Here is a 20,568-nt window from a genome sequence, read left to right as displayed (position 1 = left end):
AACAGCAGGTTTTGAGGAATCAACGACGTAAAGCGCAGATTCCAGCCTGCCAAAATCATGGCAAATGAAACGAGGACATGTCCAAAGTAAAGCGACGAGGCAACAATGAAACCCGAATACGGCGCAATTTTGATCCACTCAAGGTTCCCAATGAGCCATGGAAACGCCAACAGGAAATAAACAGTGTACATCATTCCACAGAGCCAAAAGAAACCAAATTTTCGCCATCCACCGGGTGGCCACAAAAATGCTCAAAAACGGGACTGCCACACAAATTGGGAGCCATTGAGCGTTGCTGTAGTCTTTCAGATGTATGAGATCCGCTTCGTTGGAATTTGAAATGGGAATCGCCGTTGTAGGAGTAGGAGGTAGCTCGAGCAGGTCTAAGCCTTGTGGTGTGTTAACTTCAAGTGAGTCAAATGACACCCTCTCAGCCGGTCCGCTGTAGGATTGAGTCTGGCGTCCAGCTACATTCGTCCCGATGATGTATGCCTCTCTGCCGCTGAGTCTAGCAGGATTTGATGTCGTTTTGGCCACATTAGCAGCGAAAATACCGGCCACGGTGAAGAGCGGACCAAGCAAGAGAAATATAGGCAGAATCTGGCCGAATGTCCACTGCTCCTCTTCTAAGGTAGCTTGCGGGCTCTTTGAGCTTATCGAATTTCGAGCGGCTAAGAATTTCAAGGTCCCCCAAAGCAAAATGACAAATAACCAGTAAACCTTGCGAATTGTTCGTGTCAGTTGCGGGGTTTATGACATTATTTGGAAAGATCTCGAACGAAATCATACCTCAAAGATGGTTGAACTAAATAAATCGCAACTCAATCGCACCATCAGAAAAGTGGCCAAAGCGGGTCTTGTGACAATGCTCAGCTTCAATCTGTCTTTCCAGCCGAGAGATACGCCGGAGCTTGGTTCTCCAAGTCGTTGTAAAGTCCTCTGTGCTAGCCGGCTTATTGGACTTCTTATCTGTACCCTGAATGCTGTAGACAGAGGCTGAAATAGTTTGAAAGATCGGGAAACAAATCCAAAAATGAGAAGTATGACGGACATGGCCATGGTTTGCCATTCTGCAGTCTCTCTGACGGGATCACCACTCGTCGCGTCATGTCGCCAGTAGCCGTAACTTTGATTGAAGTAGCATATGGCCTGTGACGAGAAGTTGTCACTGTTGAAAAACCCGGTCGGTAGCAGTCCCACAATAACCAACACTAAAAGAACCAACATCAGAAAAACGCGGACATATTTTGCCCATAGGGTAGTGTTAAGAAGCTTTCTTAAGATATTCAGACCTGATAAGTGCGTAACAGTAGAAAACCCACGCGAGGTAAACAACGATCTGCCAGTGACAAGCATCGAGACCGCACTTTAACAGCATATAACCGCTGAGTAGAATTCCGATTCCGGTTACAATTTGTATATCGCACAGGAGAATTATAGACTATGCCTCGTTAGGTAGTGTTAATATCAAATCGCTGTTCCAACGTGGGTGCTACGAATACCTTACCTCGTCGAACGCAGATTGAAGTCGCTCACGTGTGCTGGACATCAGCACCGAGGGCTTTCGTAAACAGGCGATGAATCTTTGGTCGATTGGATTTGGTTTCCAGTGGGGGTCTTCAGCATCCTCATAGGCAGTCACGCGGCCCTTGAACGGATTTTCGCTTGGGTCAAATGCCAGAAAGTAGCTGACAGTGACCAGTAATAAGACGAGATAAGCAGTTCCAATAAACCCTATGAGCACCTTAACAGCACATGTATCAGCATAAATTTGATCAATCTTTCTTCAAATTACGGTATGGCTAGTATGCTTACACCAGTGCCCGAGATGTCTGCATAAGGCTCGAGGAAGTTCCCCTTCAAGTCGGTGCAATTGATCGCATGACAAAAGGTTGTGCTCGACATCGTGTCGCTCAATGTGTTCGATTGGATTGCTGTTGGTTGTATGCCAAGTGATGCAGGTTGCTGCGGAAGAATCAAGCCGAGCGAACCTTCGACATTGGCAAGCAAATACAGTCTGATGCGCCATATGTTCGTTCACCACACGAGCATCGCCGGAGTCTTTGGTTGAAATTGATCTGGAAGTAATGGCGAGTTGATGATGAAGAACTATAAACTTAGCAGCTGACTAAAAGCCAGAGTGTCCATGTCGGCTAATGTGAGACACTTGTTCGACTGCCAATCACAGCGCCAATCAAGGTAACACAGCATGAGTTGATGTCATCACAGGGGCGTAAGACGTAATCTTGAGTCGGAAACCGAGTACTTTGGGAGAAGGGTGTTTTGTCGTGTAAGGTAGGGAGAGCAGCGTAATTGGTGAAAGCGCGACATTACCTTCGTGTGGAACTCTAGCATGTTCAGTGATCCTTTTTTGTGTCACATATCAATCTTTTAGCGCCCCTTTTCTGTCCCTATCACTCACAACATCGCAAGGACTGCGAAAGGCACGAAAAAAAAGGGATAGAGATCTAATTTTTTCCTCATTTAATCATGCACCATGCCTTCCGTTACCTCAAATATTAGTGCTCTCAATGAGCTGATCTATCCTGTTGATATTGAAGGATGGTGCTTAGTTGGTTTGGATGGCGTCCATGCGGATTGCAGGTTTTATTCAACATGTGGTACATACGTTGGAACCAGATCGACCACACCGTTTCATGAGCTGCATCAAACTTCACATTATGTACTGTCAACGAATTGTCACGGAATTCTATCCAGGCGTGACCGGAACATTGTACTTGATGAACGACGGCGAAAAAAGGAAGCATTCTTGTATTTAGCCATGATAGCTGCGAGATTGGGTACCCATGATATGCGAATTGATTCTCTTTTGATCCCCCCCCTTCAGCACTTGTCTCCAACCACAGCCTTAGCCTCGAAGACGCCGTCATTGAAGGTGAAGTCCTTAGTATTTCCGTGCACGCAGTTGCAGCGGTAGTTGATCTGCGTAATGGTCGTTTGGAAGTTGATGTTGCTCAAAGTACCGCCCAGGTTCGTGCACTGGGATCCGAGTGCCGCTTCGACGTAGGCCGTCGTGCACTTTGGTGACCATGTTCCGTCCTTGGCGATGATGCAGCTTCCGGAGTAGCTCATTCTGCGGGGGTCGCCATGGGCTGCGGAGACAAGCGCAGGAAGAAGGACAAGGAGGTTGATGAGTTGCACTGAGTCAAATTAGGTTTGGCCATGATTGCGCTAGGCAAGAGGCTGAATGAATGCTTACTGGTTGCGGTCAGGTCAGTGTTGGATGTCAATTGAGTTGTTGCCAGAAGAGGTTGAGGAGTGGTTCGGACGAGACTGCCAAGTTTAAATAAGGTAAGATGGGATGAGCAGATGCCAGCCCGGAACAATATGCCGATGATTACTTATTGCAATCGAGAACAGAGTTCAGCACCAACCTAGTTTGTCCGTTGGTAACTTCCGCGGATGCCGTAGGATGTCCCAGGTAATATCAGTTCCGGGTTGATTGACATGACATGTGGAGAGCAATTCAACTCAGCGCCTTGCGGCGAGTCAGCGGCGGAATGACTGCAGCCTGGTCTGTGGTTTTCTGCGGACGGAGCTGTTGCGAAAGTGAGAAGCGCCCTATTTTTCGCGAGTGTTAGAAAGTGGATGCTTCGCCTCAAACTTAACATATTAACTAACACAACTCTCACTAGGGACCCCGGGAACTTTAGTTGCGAGACACGGCACAGACCGCGATGCAGATGATATGAGTGTAAATATCTCGGCATGTCCTCATGAGCCGGACTACTCCGTGAGAAGGTGAAGTTTAACTCAGAGAATGAACAACATTGGAGAATTCCAAGCAGAGCCTTCCAACCAAAGTCACATTGGGATACGCGAACAGATGAGGCAATGGGATCATCCTCCAAAGAAGCCATTGACTTCTACTCTTGTCAATAAGCACGGTCTAGTCGTGTAAAGCTCCGCGACATCAGTCCTGCCGTACGTGGTGATGTTCTCTGTGCCTTACGAACGAAGTAAATTCTTCAATATCCCTTTGGCGAATGGAACCTTCTTGTCTTCTTCCTCTTGCTCGGCGGAGTAAAAACGTCGGTCAGAGTCAAGGTCAATCGATCGGCTATCAAGCCAACGACGACCGCCATAAAAGAACTTAGCAGCGATATAGATGATGATGCCCACCGGTACTGAGACGTAGGTCGAGAAGAAAGATTTCGCCGACGTTTCACCGTTGAAGGGCCAGACGGCAAGATAGAACTGGACGATCGTCAATATGATGCACCATATCAAGCCCCAGTAAGCTGCCCATGGCCAAGTCTTCGTTCTCCATGGCAGATCTTTGACACTTCGTCCTTGAACTTTCCAGGCATGTCTCATGCGGATATGGGAAAGGCAGATCATCGACCATCCGAAAAGTGTGAGAAGCGAGACAAGACTTGACAACCAGCTGAAGACTTCCGCACCCGTGTGACTGGCGTTGAGATACGAGAGTCCACCGCCGATCAGTAGTGTCGGTGTTAAGGTATACCAAGGTCTTCCCCGCCGGTCTGCCTTCTTCATCCACTGTAACAAGACGCGATTAGTCAAAATTTCGGAAGCATACAAACAGCAGGACTCACAGATGGGGCCATGCCAATCTCAGACAGCCCAACGAGTGTGCGGGATCCCGCATACGCGTTGATACTACCGGAAGAGAGGACCGAAAGGAATATGACAGCGTTCATCATATGGGCCAACGGCTCCAGACCGGCGTTCCTGAAGGCGATCACGAATGGTGATGCGTCTGTGGCATGGGCTCCGCTACCAAAGAGGTTCGAGTCGGAAGGGGACACGGTGATGGTGATCATCAAGGAGCCCATCAGATAAAACATGGCAAGGCGGAGTGCGATGGACTTGACTGCCTTTGGAACCGCCTTCTTCGGGTTGCTGAGCTCAGCTGCGACAAGACCTGTCGTTTCCGACCCAGACAGAGCGAAAATGCACACTGGCATGACAGTCAAGAAACCCCTGAAGCCGTTCAAGAACGGGGCTTCGTTCCAGTATCTAAAACCGATTGCCTCATGATTAGGTGCCCCGCCTGCTGAAATGACGATTGAGGCGATGATGACGACAAAGATCCAGCCGAACTTGATGGCCGCCATGACGACCTCAACCTCGGCGAAGACTGTAACTGCACCAACGTTGATCAGGGCGATGACGACCCAAAAAATTGAGATCCATACGGCCTTGGGCACTGACGTGTTCCAGAAAGACAAAACGGTAACGATGCCCTGTAGCTCGTTGGCGACGGCAATCCAGTAGTTGAACCAGTAGCACCATCCCAACGCGAATCCAGCGGCTGGGTCAACGAATTTGTTCGTCCATTGGACAAAAGCGGAGGGGAGGGGGTACATCACGGCCATTTCCCCGATGGACTGCGAGACTGCCCAAACCATGGAGCTGGCTATGATGACTGGAGTTTTGGTTGCCCTAGTCAGCGTCCAAGCTGCAAGCATAGAAGGGCTCACTGGGGAGGGCATTCAGACATGACGTTGCAGAAGTACTCACATCCGATGAATAATGAAGCTGGACCACCCGCAACTAGCCCTTTGCCACTTCCGAGCCATAGGCCCATTCCGATCGACGAGCCTATCCCGATCATTGTGATATGCCGGTTTCCAAGTCTTCTTTGTAGTTGTGAGTCGGCGCCGTGGTCAATGTCAACCATGCTGGTTTTCCGGGTCGACTCATTGTCGCGCCTCCCGACCTCAACACCCTCTTGAGTCTTTACATCCATTGTCGACAGGTATCAGTCTTGGACAGTATCACGAAAGACCAAATGACGTATGCTGTAGTTTGTCGATAATCTGGAGTTGGTCTGTCCAGGACTGGTCTCGGGACATCTGTCATTCGGATTGATGAGTTTTGAAACAGCTCTACTGCATGATGAGCGGTATGCGATAACTTCGCACTTTGTTGCGTATCACCCGAGAACCCGTCTAGATAAAGGAGGGAGGGGGCGGAAGATAAGAGATACGGTTGTCAAGCTTTAGGGGTCAGATAAGGGTATATCGATCTGGATCTGTCCGAACTTTGCGGGGTTATGACTGGCGGGTATAGAGTCTTTCTGACCTGCTTCTCCTATGACCGGGCCACGGCCCGAGGCGAGGGTGGTGATTTGCGAACGTTGATAAGGAGCAAGCCAGGTTGTGGGGACCGGAAGTTTGATACGAAGGTCCAACTGTGTGGAGTCTATAGATAAAGGTTTAATCATCGTTTGGGGTCAGACACAACTTCATACTTCCGGTCTGGGTAAGGTTTACGGGTTGGACCTGCTTCAAAATTTCACCACGGACCTACATGAATCCTTCTAAGACAGTGAAAAAGAACACGCGGGGTAACTACCAACTGGCCAAGAATGATCCGGTTTAGTTCCCTCTATCCAATAACAATCAACTGCGGCATCCGAAAATCTGGGGTAAGTTGGCCGAGCCCCCGCAATCGGCCGATTCAAGACCAACCGGGCAGGCGTGAGTTTCCTCTCACATCCTGTTTAGGCAATCTGACCCCCACGTATGCGAATGTAACAGAGTCAGAGATGCGGGACTTCAGATCAGCAACCTCTGCAGGCGATGTCCTGCGACGCGTTTTCCTTTTCGTTTCCAACACGCTTTCTCGTGGAGGTCATTCTCCTTGGATCACTCGAATCAGCTCGCGGCGGCGGCTCAGTTTTTGAAAACTTGTAGGTTCGCAACTGAGGCTCACATTACGATCGATTTGGTTCATTTGGGCGGGAAAAAGACAAGCATGGTTTGAAACAGTGACCGATTCTTCGAGTTGTCGCAAACAGCATTAGCATAACGCTTTGGGCCGCACTGACACGTTTGGCGGTTTGATGGAGGATATCATCAGTATTGCAGCGATGAGGATGCTCAGAGATGAGCTGAAAGGCATGTTGAGCTGGGCGGAAATGATTGCGACCAGAGCCACAGAGGCTGGTGAGCAATCGTGTCTCAAATCCATGTCATCTTATGTGTTGTTACTCTCTTGCCCGCATCTGGTCTAATAGCTGTCGTTCTATTTCAAAAGTTTTGTTAGTTCTTTGTATAATAATATTTTCACCTCTCTTGTTCGTTGGTATCCTCCTTATTGTTATCGTCCGTATCCTTGCACCTATTATTTTCTCTGCCTTTATTACCTCCGTCGCCCTTACCGTCGTCTATACCCACTTCCCGCCCGGTTACGAAAACTTTATTGATAATTATAAGTCTCGATGGGGTGAGGTCTTTATGAAGCCGGCCCTGAATATGTTGAGTAATCCCTGTTGTCCGTCCGGAACAAGACGGAATTCGCTTATTAACTGCACTCTCGAACACAATAATAACCCCCGAGGCAGTGCATGACACTGATTGGGTGTGTTTTCGTCTGAACATCATCGTCGGAACTCGTAAAACCAAAGCCCACCGAAATCCGCCGAGGAACAAAGTAGACTGCAGGCTTTCTGTCAAGTTTCAGCCAGAAAAGTAATTACTGATTATTGATCTGCCAGGGTACAGCAGATTTGATTGATGCGCGCGACCTTGTATGGCTTGCGGCTGGGACTCAAGTAGGTGCCTTGACCCACGATCAGTAATCACAAAGTGATCCAAGAGGCGTGCGTACGCCTACTCCTCTGGCAGAGTTGCAACTCATGTGAAGGAAGAAAAATCAACATATAATTAAGTAGTAGGACATTGAAGCCTTTGTGTGAGTGTTCTCTTCGCATTCAATCTGCTCGACTTATTTTCATCAAGACTTCAAAATTCCAACCAAACTACTAATCTTCTCAACATGCCTCTCTGGCTCATTTACCACCCACCTAACGTCTTCACCGACGACGAGACCAAACGCGCCCTTTCCAAGGACATCACCAGTTTCTACACCAACTTTGGCCTTCCAGCTTTCTATGTGGTTGTTAACTTCATCAAGCTGCAACCCAACGACATCTGGGTGGGAGGAAAGCCCAGAACCAGCGATACCTTCATAAGAATTACCGTGGATCACATTGCTGTGACGCTTCCAAACAATGACGAAAGTTACAAGCTCACCACGGATGGCCTTCACCAGATCCTGAAGCCGCACATCGAGGACAAAGGGTACGACTGGGAGTTTCATATCAATGAGACGGAAAGAAGACTTTGGATGATCAATGGGATGTACCCGCCACAATGGAAAAGTGAGGGAGAGAAGCTTTGGTTCGACGAGAACAGACCTGTTGCGTTGGATCCATCGAAGTAAAGCCACGCGCGTCTTGGCAGGCTAGCAGGCTCAGACGCGACATGGGGCTGCCCCTGTCTACGGCCACGCGACCAGAAGCTCGAGCGAGGGAGAAATAATCAATGAAACCGCCTAAAATTCCAATGTTTGCGAGGCTATGTTTTCTGTGAATCTAACTATTCCGATGACGAGGACCATAGTAACGACGACGATGACGGCAGCGCGTATAAGGTAGAAGCCGCGGGAAAAGAAGTTGCTCCAGCACAGGAGAATTCGGGCTGTCTCTTATCTATGACAACCGGAAGCTATTCAAGTTCTTAAGGCATCTTGAGCCTCAAGTAATCTTCAGTGCTATGCTTCTCCCCACTCTCAGTCTCCTGACTTGCATCAATCTGACCCTCCTTGAGACCCCTGGCTGCTCTCTCACCCAAGGCTAGCAAGCTTCCCATGCCAAGCATTTCAAGCACACTAATATCAAATCCGAATACTCCCTTCCACCAGCTGCGCATCTCCACCGCAACGAGACTATCTAATCCAGCATCCTGAAGAGACATTTTCGCATCAATTTCGTCGTTGTTCTCTGCAGGCTTCAGTAGAAGTCGGAAAAGCTGTCTGCCGATTTGTCTCGCCAAGAAGACAGGGGCTTCAGGGGATGAAAGAAGTTGGGGATCTGTCAACGTGGAAGTGAGAAACTTCTGGAGGGCACTGGAATTGACCGTGTTGACTTCTGTTACCCTCCTCGCACCATCGGAGCTGTAGTAAACAGCCATGCGGCGGTCTTCCTTCCAGATCACTCTGTTCGATGGATCCAAGAGAGAGGTGAGGCTTCGATGGCCTAGTATAAGCTGCGATGGGTTGAAGAAGGTCCTTGTAGGGACCTTGCTGAGTTGAGGGATCGGCTGATGGACCAGGACTGAAACTGCGTCAAGCAGCTGTGGAATCTTCACCCCATACATGCCTTGGGCTGTGAGCTTCTCCATCATCACAGGGTTCTCTGCGAGGTACCCGTAATCTATCATTGCGCCGACGTCAATAGAAGCAGCAGCCATGCCAAGGCTGTGTCTGTACTGAACAAAAGCATCGAGAAAGGTGTTGGCCCCTGCGTAATTGGCTTGGCCCTTCTGTCCAACAATGCCAGAAATCGAACTGAAGAGGAGGAAGAAGTCCAGTTCAAGTCCAGAACTGACACAGGCATTGTGCAGATTCCATGTTCCCAGAACCTTGGGTTCAACTGCGGTGGTCCACTCCTCATGAGTCATCTTGGTGAAGCCCTGGTCTCGCAAGATCATGGACATATTGATGACACCTCTGATAGGCTTTTGGGAAGTCGCGATGGCTTTTTCGACATCAGCAAGGCTTGTGATGCTGCCTTTCACTGTTGATATCACGCAACCTTGGTCTTCCAGCTCTTTGAAGAAGTTTTGGTTCTCCTCCGTGTCGCCACCTTGCCGAGAAAGGTAGACAAAGTGCCTGGCACCGTGCTCGACCATCCAATTTGATACGAGTCGACCGAGACCGCCAAGACCTCCCACAATGAGATAAGCTGAGTCGCCATCAAAGCTCGATTGGAACGAAAGACTACACCCCGCGGTCTGGATTGCGGATAATCTGTCCATCTTCAACACAATCTTCCCGATATGCTGCCCCTTTTGCATATGACGAAAGCATTCTTCAGCAGCGTCAGCGTCAAATGTCTTTATAGGATGCAGAGCGGTGACATGACCCGTTTCGTAAAGTTCAACAATCTTCTTTAGTAGCCTGATCACTAATTAATAGCCGTACTTTCACATGGCGTAGCGCTATTGACGGGACTTACCTATTGCCCTTTTCGGGCTTCAACTCGATCAAATGTCCCAAATCCACGCCATGATAGCTTCGATTCATCTCGAATGGATTCAAAGCAAGTTTTCCGTTACCGACGAAGTCACGTTTGCCGATTTCTATCATTCTGCCAAACTCGGCGACGCATCTCCAAGACGCATGTAGAAGCTCGCCGCTTAGTGAGTTGAGAACTATGTCAACTCCCCTTCCGCCCGTTGCTTCGAGGATATCTGGGAGGAACGATGCGTCGCGTGACTGGAAGATGTGATCTCTGGGCATCCCAAATGTAGACATAAGATACTTAGCCTTTTCTTCGCTACCAACGGTGCAGAATATTTCTGCACCAGCCATCTTGCAGATTTGCATAGCAGCTAGGCCAACCCCGCCGCAGGCTGAATGAATAAGGACTGAATCGCCGGATTCAAGGCGGCCGACTTCAAGGAGTCCATGGATGACGGTCGAGAAAACGCACGGCATTGTGGCTGCGTCCTCAAAACTAAGAGAGTCCGGGATTTTGACGCAGAGTTTCTCCGAGACGGTGATACCAGTCGAGAAGCAACCGCCGCCAAAAACGAAGACTCTCTCACCGGGCGCAAGGGCGCAGACATTCGGCCCAATCTCACGGACGACGCCAGCTGCTTCAAGACCCATGCGGCTGTTGGCCGAGTCAACGATACCCATAGCAATGAGGACATCCTGCCTTGTGTTAGGACCGTTGATCGCTTATCATTGTCAATGATGATTGACCTACCTTGAAGTTCATGCCAGCAGCCTTTGCGTCTATAATGACCTCGTCGTCAACAAGTTCTCTCTTGTATCGCGGAACCCAGGAGAGTGTACTCACGCGACCATACTTTCCAATCAGCAGGTCACAATCAGTGCGGTCACTGATATTAGGCTTATCAGGGCCCTCGCCGTCCTTGTCGCCCTTGTCGCCCTTGCCGCCCTTTTTCTGAGACATACGTTGTAGCTCTTCGCTGACTTTGATAGGATAGACCCTCGGAATTTGTACGACATCGTTATGGATGCTGTACTCATACTCGGGCTTGTATTTGGAGTTATTTCGGTGCCGCTGGAACTTGGCAAAGACTTTTGCGATCGTCGACAAAGAGCTTACGCCATCAACCTCGCATGTTGCCAAGTCCAGGCTGAGCTCACTCCTGATAGAGCGAGTAGTTCCAATGGTCTGGGCCCACCTCGGGTCTGAACATCTCAGTTGAGATGATCGAGTCAGCCAGAAGATTCCAGTGTGGGACTTTGAAGCGGCTGCGATGAGGTCCTGGAAGCTGCCCAGTGCCGACGCGCTGATGTTCTCGAAAAAGGGGGCCTCCATATCAAGAGTGGCAATGATCTCGTGGCAGTTGACAGGCAAGCCATCCGCAATGTCGTGAAGAATTCCCTCCAGATTCAGCCGAGCAAGCTCACGTTTCAGATCTGCTGCAATGACAGCTGAACAAGAGTCGTGTAGGATTCCGACAGCAGTCTGCGGTGTTATAGCCGCTGCTGGTCTTGCAGTCATAAAAGCAAGCAAATTGTTCGGTCGTTCGGAGTCGAAGGCGACATTTTCCAAGCCATCAAACCCGGCATCCCGTAGCTCCATATCCCATCTATCGGATGAGACATGTGGTTGATCAGGTCGTCCGTCGTCCGCCCCTAACCACCAGCCCGGGAGAGCGGACATAACGAAATTCATGGGAAGTGCGTCATGTGATAGTTCTTCCATGTAAAGCCTGCCTTCAGGTTGCAACAGCTTGCGAACGTTCATGAGGGTTTCTCTCAAGCTGGGAGTTGCATGGAGGACATTGGCAGCGAGAATCAGGTCGTACGATGCTGGCTCAAACCCCTGGTCGACGGGGTCTTTGGAGATGTCCAAGGATTTGAAAGTCATGTTGGGATAGTCCTTGAAGCGGTCCTGGGCCGCGGAGAAGAATCCCGCTGAGATGTCCGTGTAGGTGTACTCCGAGTAAAGCAAAGCGCCAGTCGGGCCGCGCAACCAATTCAGCACCTTGTTCGTTGTGCCACCGGTGCCTGCACCGATCTCTAAAGCACGAAGATTCGGTTTCGAGTGCCCAAGTGCTTGGAACAGCGGCTCCCTGTCTGTGATATTCAGGGAGTTGTACACGTTCGTGAGAACGTTGTCAGGCATCAGAATTTCTAATGGCTCGGTCTCTCCTCGGAATATGGAAACGATATGGTCAAATACCTTTTGCATTGCCACCACAAAGGGTCCAAATGGCTCGAATTCAGAGATGGTAGGCTTGAAGACTTCCATTTCGATTGATGTCTCAGGTGGTGGTTGCTTCTTCATCCAACTGTGGAACCTTGCCAGATGCGGGATCGTCGTTTGAACTTCCCCGAGCCGGCTCAGCGCACCCTCAATGTGGTTCAAGGTGAGCTGTTGTGTTCTCGCGAGGTTTCCCTGGTTGGGGTGGGCCTCTATAAGATCTGATATGCTCAAGAAGTCGACATCAGGCTGCCAGAAGATTCGCGCGCCTGCGTGCGGATCAGGATCTTCTTCGCTGGCGTCATTTTCTAACGGGCTCAGCTTCACCCCCTTGAGCGAGAGGACTAGCCCACCGTCGGAGGTTACACCGTGTCCTCCTCCACAAATAAGACCCCGAGGTGTCTCGCTTGCACTGACTTCCATATCGATCTCTGAGTCGGTATTGAAGATCTCGAGGGACTCAATGAAGGTCGGCACGTTCATCTTGTCCAAAACATGGCCAACTCCATTCACGGCGGCGACGCTGAAAAGTTGCAAAAAGAAGTCAACCTTTGTTGGATGAGTCGAATAGAACGACTCATTCATCACAGTATGTGTTGCTGTGCCATGAGACCTGTGGTCGGTTGGGGAGCAGGTTACATGGTGAAGCCCTTGAAAGTACGGGCCGTAGTTGGCGCCGACATTTCGAAGGGCTTGATACCATTTTCCGGGCCCGATTACCCTGGAAAGCTTTGTAAGAGGCTCTCGTGTTCCCACGCCAGCCTCTTCCAAAGCCTTGACTTGGCCACTGCAGTGTTTCAACCAACTTGAGCCGTTATGAGAAGTGATTGTGAACTCCCACCACGAGCCGTCCAGCCTATCCGTCAACCTCTCCTTCTTCAAACTCGTGATGATTTCCGTGGATTTACTGTCGGCAAGCACCATTGCCATATCAATGACAACGTTGCGCATCGCAAATCCAGCGAAAGTTCCGTGATGAAGCTGTCTTGCCGCTTCTCCAGCCATGCCGACGTAGCCGGCACATGGGAAGACAACGTCCCCCTTGATGTTATGGTCTCGCACCCACGGAACATAATTCAGAGTGAAAACATTGCGGAAGACCGGCTCACTATGGCTGCTTTCAGGAACCCGGACACCAAGTAATTCGTGCTTGGGATACTTCCGGAATCTCCATTCATCGGAGATGCGGCTTGAGAACAGCAGAGAGTGGTCGTGTTGCCAAGGATAGGTCGGCAAGTCATTGACTACACAGGCATTGCCGTTCGGATTCGTGAGGCGATTGAAGTCAACGCTCACGCCTTGCTGCCACAGCTGGCCCAGCGCTGTCAAAAGGCTTTCTGTCGAGTCCCTTGACCGGACAAGACAGCTTGCATACGAAAGCTCGAGAGATACTTTGGTCAAGATTTGTCGCAAGGGGCCGGCCATGGCTGAATGAGGACCAATCTCAAGGAACATGAGCTTATTGCTGCTTTTGCTCTGATGCTCCGAGACTAAGCTCGTCACAGCTGCATCGAATAAGACAGGTGACTCAAGGTTAGATCGCCAGTAATTGGCATTAGTAGCGTCGTCTGCTGCCAACCGCGTGCCGGTGACCGAGGAGAAAAACAGCGGCTCAGAGTCGTCCGCCTTGATGTGGCTGGTCATGTAGGGAGAGGTCAAAGAGAGGTATCTCTCGCCTACTTCTTGCATGTGATGAGAGTGATACGCCTTCTCGACCTTCAAAAGTCGTGTCAGGACCTCGGGGTAGGCGGTTTGAATTTCGGAAAGAACGGATTCAACCCGTTCTGCGTATCCGGAGATCGTCACGCTTGAGGGGGAGTTCTCGCACGCAATGACAACACCATGGATCAGAAAAGGGACAGTTTTGGCTCGGCCCATCCCGACGGCGGCCATCGCGCCAAGTTTGCTAACTTCAGAGGACGCAACGCCCCGATAGTACGCTGCAATGATTGCCTCGTTGGCAGTGAGTCTTCCAGCGGCGTAAGCTGCTGCCATTTCTCCTGATGAATGGCCGACCACCGCAAAAGGTTGAATTCCAGCTGCATCATGCAGTGCGTCCACCAGTGCCACTTGGACGGCAGTGCAGATGGGCTGGGAGAGATAGGCCTTGTGCAAGTTACTGGTCTCTGCAGGCTTCAAGAGCTCGTCGACCAGGGTCCAAGACGGCCGATCAGGTAGAGCGCTCAAGACCTTGTCCATCTGTCGCATAGACTGGGCGAAGGTTTTGTTGCTTTGCAAAAGCTCCGCGCCCATACGCGGCCATTGTGCGCCTTGCCCGGTAAACACAAGCACGAGATCGGTTGAAGACGGAGACGTCTTGGAAAACGGCGATGTGAACTTCTCGGCGCCACCTCCAAATACTGAAAACGCCCGATGAGGTAGATGAATGCGTCTCGACGATAGGGTGTATGCAATATCGTCAAGAGAGTCACCGTGTTGGCTGATGTATTCCTGGTTGCTGACGACCTGTCGCCTCAAGGAGTCTGCAGTATTGGCTGAAAACACCATCAAGTGTGCTTGTTTTCTCGGTATATTCGTCGTCTCTGTGGTGGGCGGCATTGACGCTAGTCCGAGGAAACTCGCGGCAGATTCGATAACGACATGGGCGTTTGCGCCACCAATTCCGAAAGAGTTAACAGAGACCCGCTCAATTCGGTCCTCAGGCCAAGGTGTAGGAACAACGGGAACTTTGAGGCCATTCCTGTCGAATGGAATCTTGGGGTTTGGAGTATCGAACTTGATGTTTGGCGGGACAGTCCGCTTCTCGAGGGCCATGATGGATTTGATCAACGAGGTGATCCCGGATGCTCCCTCGGAGTGTCCAATGTTTGGTTTGCAAGATCCGATGTAGATCCCGGAAGTACCAAAAACCTTCGAAATTGCTGTTGTCTCAATTGGGTCCCCTGCAGCTGTGCCTGTGCCGTGGCATTCCACGAAGCCGGTGTTAGGGATGTCGGGATCGTCAATAGTCGCCATGGCATACGCTCGTCTGATCATAGCCTCATGGCTCTCGAAGCTCGGAATAGTCAGACTGGGCGTCTTTCCATCGGCATTGCTTGAGGTTCCTCGGATCACAGCGCGGATGGGGTTTCCGTCGCGAATAGCATCGCTGAGTCGCTTCACATATATGACATTGACGGCCTCGCCACGGGCGTACCCGTCAGCTCCAGCATCGAAGGTCCGGCAAGATCCATTCGGAGAAAGTACTCCTTGCTCAGACATGCTCACGAAGAGACCCGGAGCCATGATGAGGTTCGATCCGGCAACAATAGCGGCGTTGCACTGACCACTATTGATAGACATGCATGCTTCGTGTAGGCCAATGAGAGCCGAAGAACAGCCAGTCCTGATCGTCATGCTGGGTCCCTTGAGATCGTACTCATAGCTAAGTCGGTTTGATAACATGAAGTCGCCATAGCCAGTAATTTTGTACTGGCCGACAACCTCGGTGTCTTTGGTCAGAGTCTCGAGCCAATCCTCACCGAAGCAGCCGACGAAGGTGCCGATCGTCTTGCCTCGATAGTCTGTCTCACCAGCGCTATCCAAGCACTCTCGCGTGAGTTCAAGAAGGAGCCGTTGCTGAGGGTCGGCTCGCTCGACCTCTGTCTTTGGCATCCGGAAGAATGTCGTATCCAGTGCCGCTAGGTCGACAGATTCGTCCAGGAAATACCCGTACTGGGTCTTCATATGGCCCGGCTTGCCAGACTCAGAGTAGTAGCTGGAAACGTTGAACCGTGACTCTGGAACTGGACCACGGGCATCCTTTTTGTTGATGAGAAAGTCCCAGAACTGTTGTGGCGTCGCAATGCCTCCTGGGAGTCTCAGAGCCATACCACAAATGGCGATAGGCTCCGCTGCGCCCATTGAGCAATCTGCCCACGAAGGCTGCCCGTTCACCTGGAGTATCAGTTTAGAATGACTTTCTGCGTGGAAGATTTTATGACCCACCTCGGACGTGTCCGTTGAGGCATCCATGAATGGGGCCATAATGACGTTCAAATTCTTCTTTTTCAAGATACGCGATTATGGAATGCTAGGAAAGGTGTCTACAAGAAGTGAAGGATTAACCACTTGTGGAGAAGAGCCCTGGTATTTGAAGCTCGCTAATAAGACGTGATCTAGCCACAAGGCACAGATAGAGCCTCCATAAGTCGCCGCAACCTATATTTACTATATACAGGCTGGTTATACTTGGTGAGTCAGGGGTATCCAATTCAGGGCTTTACGCCTCTTGTTATCAGCACTAAGTACAAACGTTGTCTTGGATATTGACAATATGCCAAGCCGACCTTGCCTTCTTTTAGGCCCGATGCCATGATGCATGGCAAGCTGAATCGACTATTGAGCGGCACAGGGCGTGCTGCATGTTATCGGCTATTTGATACGCCAATTCGTCGACGATCATCAATCCCACGTCAGCTGTGGCTGTCGAGACATCTACCATGTTATCTTGAATACCTTAGCCTTTTGTGACGATCTGGGTACACGTAAGCACAGCTAAGAGAAACATGGGCATGCGCCGCATTAATACATACCAAACGGCCAATCTCAACGCTCTCGCTTCGGGCCGTATTCGATGAAGTCGTACTATCCGCCCGGATAGCAAAACTCATTCGATGGGTTTGGGTGATGACAGCGCACTCTACCTCGTTGCAATACAAGCCGTGACCATGGCCTGAGCTAGAGTGCTGCTCTTCAAGCAGCCTTCACCACACCTACTACACCTTCACATCGCCAACCCCTTAACCAGATAAGGCCATAGAAGCTAGTGAAGATCACAATGCGTGCAATTGTGTGACGGGACTTTGGTCTTCAAAGGTTCTCCAGGATAAAGTAGCTCCAGCGGCACGGAACATATGTAATCGGAAGACCTGGGGGCCACCACGAGGATCGGGCTCTCAACGGGCTAGCGGCTCGGCCCCCACGACCGTTTTCGGTAACATAGAGTACCGTGCCACATCGCCGTGTGGTGGGTCCGTCCCGGTCAAAGTCGGAGGCGGCCGCCCATGATGGGGTACCGCGGCGAATTTCTGCCCACAACACATGCAAAGTCTGCCCGAAACACTCTCAAGGGGATCTAAAAAGGAACGAAATTCTGGGTCTGATCCGGTCACTCCCCTCCGTTTTCGGCTTCGTCAGCTATGTGCATGTTTGTGAAGCATCCCTCGATTTACAGGCGAGATGAGATGTCAAGGTTTGAATGATCGACTACTGGCCAGAGAAAGCAGGTTGTCGTTGAGAGCCCTATGGGAATCGACCGCTTAGATCTGACAGATATCGTTATTGGATGCAGTACGCACCCGATCACCCACATGCAGCTGACGCAACGCGCCCCCAAAGTCCCTCCAGCCCCAACTTCGTACGGAAAGGACTAATCGCGTTGGCAAACGTATCAACGTTATGTCCCATTCAAAAGAAAGCATACATCCTCCCCTCATCAAAAGCTGCGCCATAGCCTGAGCGCTTACGGGTGGAGGCAGTGGCCTCGTGGTCGGGCGCACAAGTTACATCGCACCCACCACCGGTTAACCGCCAAGTACCGCTGCAGCAATGAAAACGGAACAAATTTGCAGAACGACCATCTCATGTGAATTATGATATATGCAAGAAGACGCTCTCAATAAACTCCAGTCACCGATACTCCGAAGCAGGGGTATAGCCCTCGTCCTCCTCTTCTCGCTTCCCGACTCGCCCGCTACCCAGCTCCCTCGGGTCAGAACGGCTTCTGCCCGCTCCAAAAGTGCATCTTGCCGTATGCATGGACGTTGGGATCTCTCATGGCATTGCGACACTCGGCGAAAAGAACCTCCATTTCCATCTTGCTCCATCCAAGCAGCTCGAAGTGAATCGCGCCAACCACTGGGAAGAACTCTTCGCAGGCTGTGCGGTAGTACATGCCAACCAAGCGCATGATCCTGAGCGGATAACCTTAGTCAGAGGCGCATTCAGAGCGTCTGTAAAAAGAGAGTATCACACTTACTTGTCTCTTGGCCAAGTGCCATACGGCAACTTCACTGTGTGGTGCTGGATGTTGACGAAACCAGCCTGCTCGAGATACTGCCGGCCAAACACAGCGGCATGGGAGTTCGTCCCAAACTTGGCAAATGCTTCTACCAGGTGATTTGTGAAGCGGACGAGAGGCCAGTCTGCTGGCATTGTGCCGTCATCACAGTGAACTTGACCGTCGACGTCCTGAAGTTCTACCCAGGCGCCTGGCTTCATGTGTCTGTGATGATATTAGTCCCTAATACGGATGCACATTGCGGCAGTTCTTACTCATAAGCGTTCTTCAAAAGGCCCACCGGAGACTTCAAGACTGGAACCATGTTGCGCAGGTGAACGAAGTCAAAATCCCTTCCATTCAGCCAACTGTCCTCAACATCGTCCACTAAGAATCTCACGTTCGGCGGCACCCAGACAGGTTGGATGGGGCTCAGGTCGAGACCAGTGACTTCGGCACTGGGGTAGATATCGCCCACTATGATGTTGTCAGCTCTTCCACCCCATTCCCAGCAGTCAATGAACCCCGAATCTGGCTTTCTTTCGAAAGGGATACTTACTTTCAATAGCCCAGATGCCTGTCCCGGTACCAAGATCAATAATCTTCGCAGGGTTATCAACGATGGGCGCGAAGAACAGCCTCCCGTCCGTGACCTCCAACATCATGGCATGCAACATATCCTCGCGGTTTTGCTCTGTCTCGTCGTTGGGAATTGGATAGCGTCCATGGCGGAACTTGTGATAGCGCCGGCCGTTCTTGAAGCTGTGCTCGTAAACGCTCGACTTGAGCGACGTCGAGTCCGTCTGGTCGCTTACAGACTCTTCGTCGAATACGCTGGGTTCAAACTCGTTTTCATCGTCTGTGCCACCAGCTTCCAACGGGTCTGGTTGGACTGGGATTTCGGCGGGGACGGGAGCTGGCGCCGGCTCAGTCGATGTCGATGGCGCAGGCGGGATTGCTTCGGCGCTGGGAGGTGCGACGGATGTCTGGTCGACGTTGGAGCTCGAGACCACCGGTTCTGTAGCAGCTTTGGTAAAGTCAACGTCTCATCATCCTCGGAAGAAGCTTCCCATTTTCAGACGCAACCTCTCTGGCTGCGCAATGGGCGCACAAAGTTTCGACATACCTGCAGTCTGGCCACGGCGCGGGCTCCCGTGAGGGCTACCGCTAGGGCTAGCGGGCTTGCTTCCCGTACCCATTGTCTCCTATCACGTAGCTTCAGCAGAAGCGCATGCAGTTTTCGATCGCGATGTCCGGGTTGTATCGTCGCAGACAGTGGGATGTGGTCGTAGGAAAGCTGTCTGATGTTGTTCACAGTTGAACTGGCGGAACGAGCACGAGCAAATGGCAACAATTTTGGCTGCGACCTTGCGTCGTAATCAACTGTTTTCGCTTCGACAGCTCTTAGTACCTCAATCCCGGACAGTCTTGATTAAACTTTCGTCGGACCATAAGCCGGCCTGGCACGAACGCGGGAAGTCCGTTCGAGTCAAGTCAGTGGAGGCGGGGTTCGCTAGGCGGTGGCCGGGTGCGCTGAGGGGCCCAGGCCTCGTGTTGCGCTTTTCAGCAAGCTTTACTAGCTCGGGAGCAGGGCTGAAAATGGTTCAAGATGTTGCCGGTATGATCCTTGTTCGCCAGAAGCTGATAGTTGGGAGGATTGGGCAATGAGGCGTTCGCGATCTTGATGTAGGGATGAAGAAAGAGAGACAAGACGGAGATCTGAGGAGGGAGTTTGACAAGAAAACCGGGAAGCTGGGCCCTTGAGAAGAGTCTATGACCATCTCGACCGCCCGCTGAAGGCCCTGAGAGCGATTGCCGAGCTAAGACAATACACACAAGATGAACTAGTGTCTGGAATAGCGCGCCCAGGACTGGCAAGGTTTTCGCGGGCATGTCTCTTTTCTTCTTCTGTCTGTATGGACTGTGTCGCATGCATAATACGACAGCCCAATATGACTTGACGTGTTGCACTCGGATATGTGATCGCGCGCTATTCATCTCCCTCGCTTGCGTCCTCGTGCTCGTCTACCACACCCATGATCGACAGATTCTGTCACTTATATCCTGGCGAAAGCTTCGAAGAGGGGAATCACGCCATGAGAACCTCATTTTCTGTTCTTTTTACTGTCGTTGACCATGAATCTAACATGCATTGGCGCGGGTCTCCTCAGTCGTATTGGCTTCACGACGGAGACTGGGCTGGGTGGCGCTCATTGGGTCTCGAATGGGCCGTCGAAGCCGCTGCCGCCCATTCCAGGTGCCCGGTTAGCAGGCACTCAGGTAGGGCAACGGGTTTGAACCCCTGTCACTTCGTGCATCCCTTGCC

The 20,568-nt window shown here is 51.0% G+C and overlaps 5 protein-coding genes across 5 annotated transcripts; 1 reads left to right on the top strand and 4 right to left on the bottom strand.

Moving 5' to 3' along the window:
• Window positions 1–1,441: 1,441 nt before the first annotated feature.
• On the bottom strand, window positions 1,442–1,905 carry CGCA056_v008004 (uncharacterized protein; the record flags this gene model as incomplete). The annotated part of the gene is made up of 3 exons (XM_037323252.1): window positions 1,442–1,447; window positions 1,508–1,744; window positions 1,816–1,905. 3 exons carry the CDS (start codon window positions 1,903–1,905, stop codon window positions 1,442–1,444), a joined length of 333 nt encoding a protein of 110 aa, XP_037178352.1.
• Window positions 1,906–2,844: 939 nt separating this feature from the next.
• On the bottom strand, window positions 2,845–5,737 carry GAP1 (Amino-acid permease GAP1; the record flags this gene model as incomplete). The annotated part of the gene is made up of 4 exons (XM_037323251.1): window positions 2,845–3,161; window positions 3,978–4,524; window positions 4,581–5,413; window positions 5,509–5,737. The coding sequence occupies 4 exons, from the start codon at window positions 5,735–5,737 to the stop codon at window positions 2,845–2,847; spliced, it is 1,926 nt and encodes a 641-aa protein (XP_037178345.1).
• A 2,033-nt stretch (window positions 5,738–7,770) lies between these two features.
• On the top strand, window positions 7,771–8,217 carry CGCA056_v008002 (uncharacterized protein; the record flags this gene model as incomplete). Its single annotated transcript, XM_037323250.1, has 1 exon — window positions 7,771–8,217. The coding sequence occupies one exon, from the start codon at window positions 7,771–7,773 to the stop codon at window positions 8,215–8,217; it is 447 nt and encodes a 148-aa protein (XP_037178346.1).
• A 296-nt stretch (window positions 8,218–8,513) lies between these two features.
• On the bottom strand, window positions 8,514–16,228 carry gloL-3 (Highly reducing polyketide synthase gloL; the record flags this gene model as incomplete). Its single annotated transcript, XM_037323249.1, has 4 exons — window positions 8,514–9,954; window positions 10,013–10,713; window positions 10,769–16,138; window positions 16,190–16,228. The coding sequence occupies 4 exons, from the start codon at window positions 16,226–16,228 to the stop codon at window positions 8,514–8,516; spliced, it is 7,551 nt and encodes a 2,516-aa protein (XP_037178347.1).
• Window positions 16,229–17,954: 1,726 nt separating this feature from the next.
• On the bottom strand, window positions 17,955–19,441 carry CGCA056_v008000 (Secondary metabolism regulator LAE1; the record flags this gene model as incomplete). The annotated part of the gene is made up of 5 exons (XM_037323248.1): window positions 17,955–18,156; window positions 18,222–18,467; window positions 18,518–18,719; window positions 18,802–19,269; window positions 19,369–19,441. The coding sequence occupies 5 exons, from the start codon at window positions 19,439–19,441 to the stop codon at window positions 17,955–17,957; spliced, it is 1,191 nt and encodes a 396-aa protein (XP_037178348.1).
• Between the last annotated feature and the right edge of the window lie 1,127 nt (window positions 19,442–20,568).

The sequence above is a fragment of the Colletotrichum aenigma genome, assembly GCF_013390185.1.
Source record: "Colletotrichum aenigma strain Cg56 chromosome Unknown KSG_Cg56_contig05, whole genome shotgun sequence".
NCBI lineage: Eukaryota > Fungi > Ascomycota > Sordariomycetes > Glomerellales > Glomerellaceae > Colletotrichum > Colletotrichum aenigma.
The sequence above is the reverse complement of the archived record's forward strand: the minus strand, read 5'-3'. Positions and strand labels throughout refer to the sequence as shown.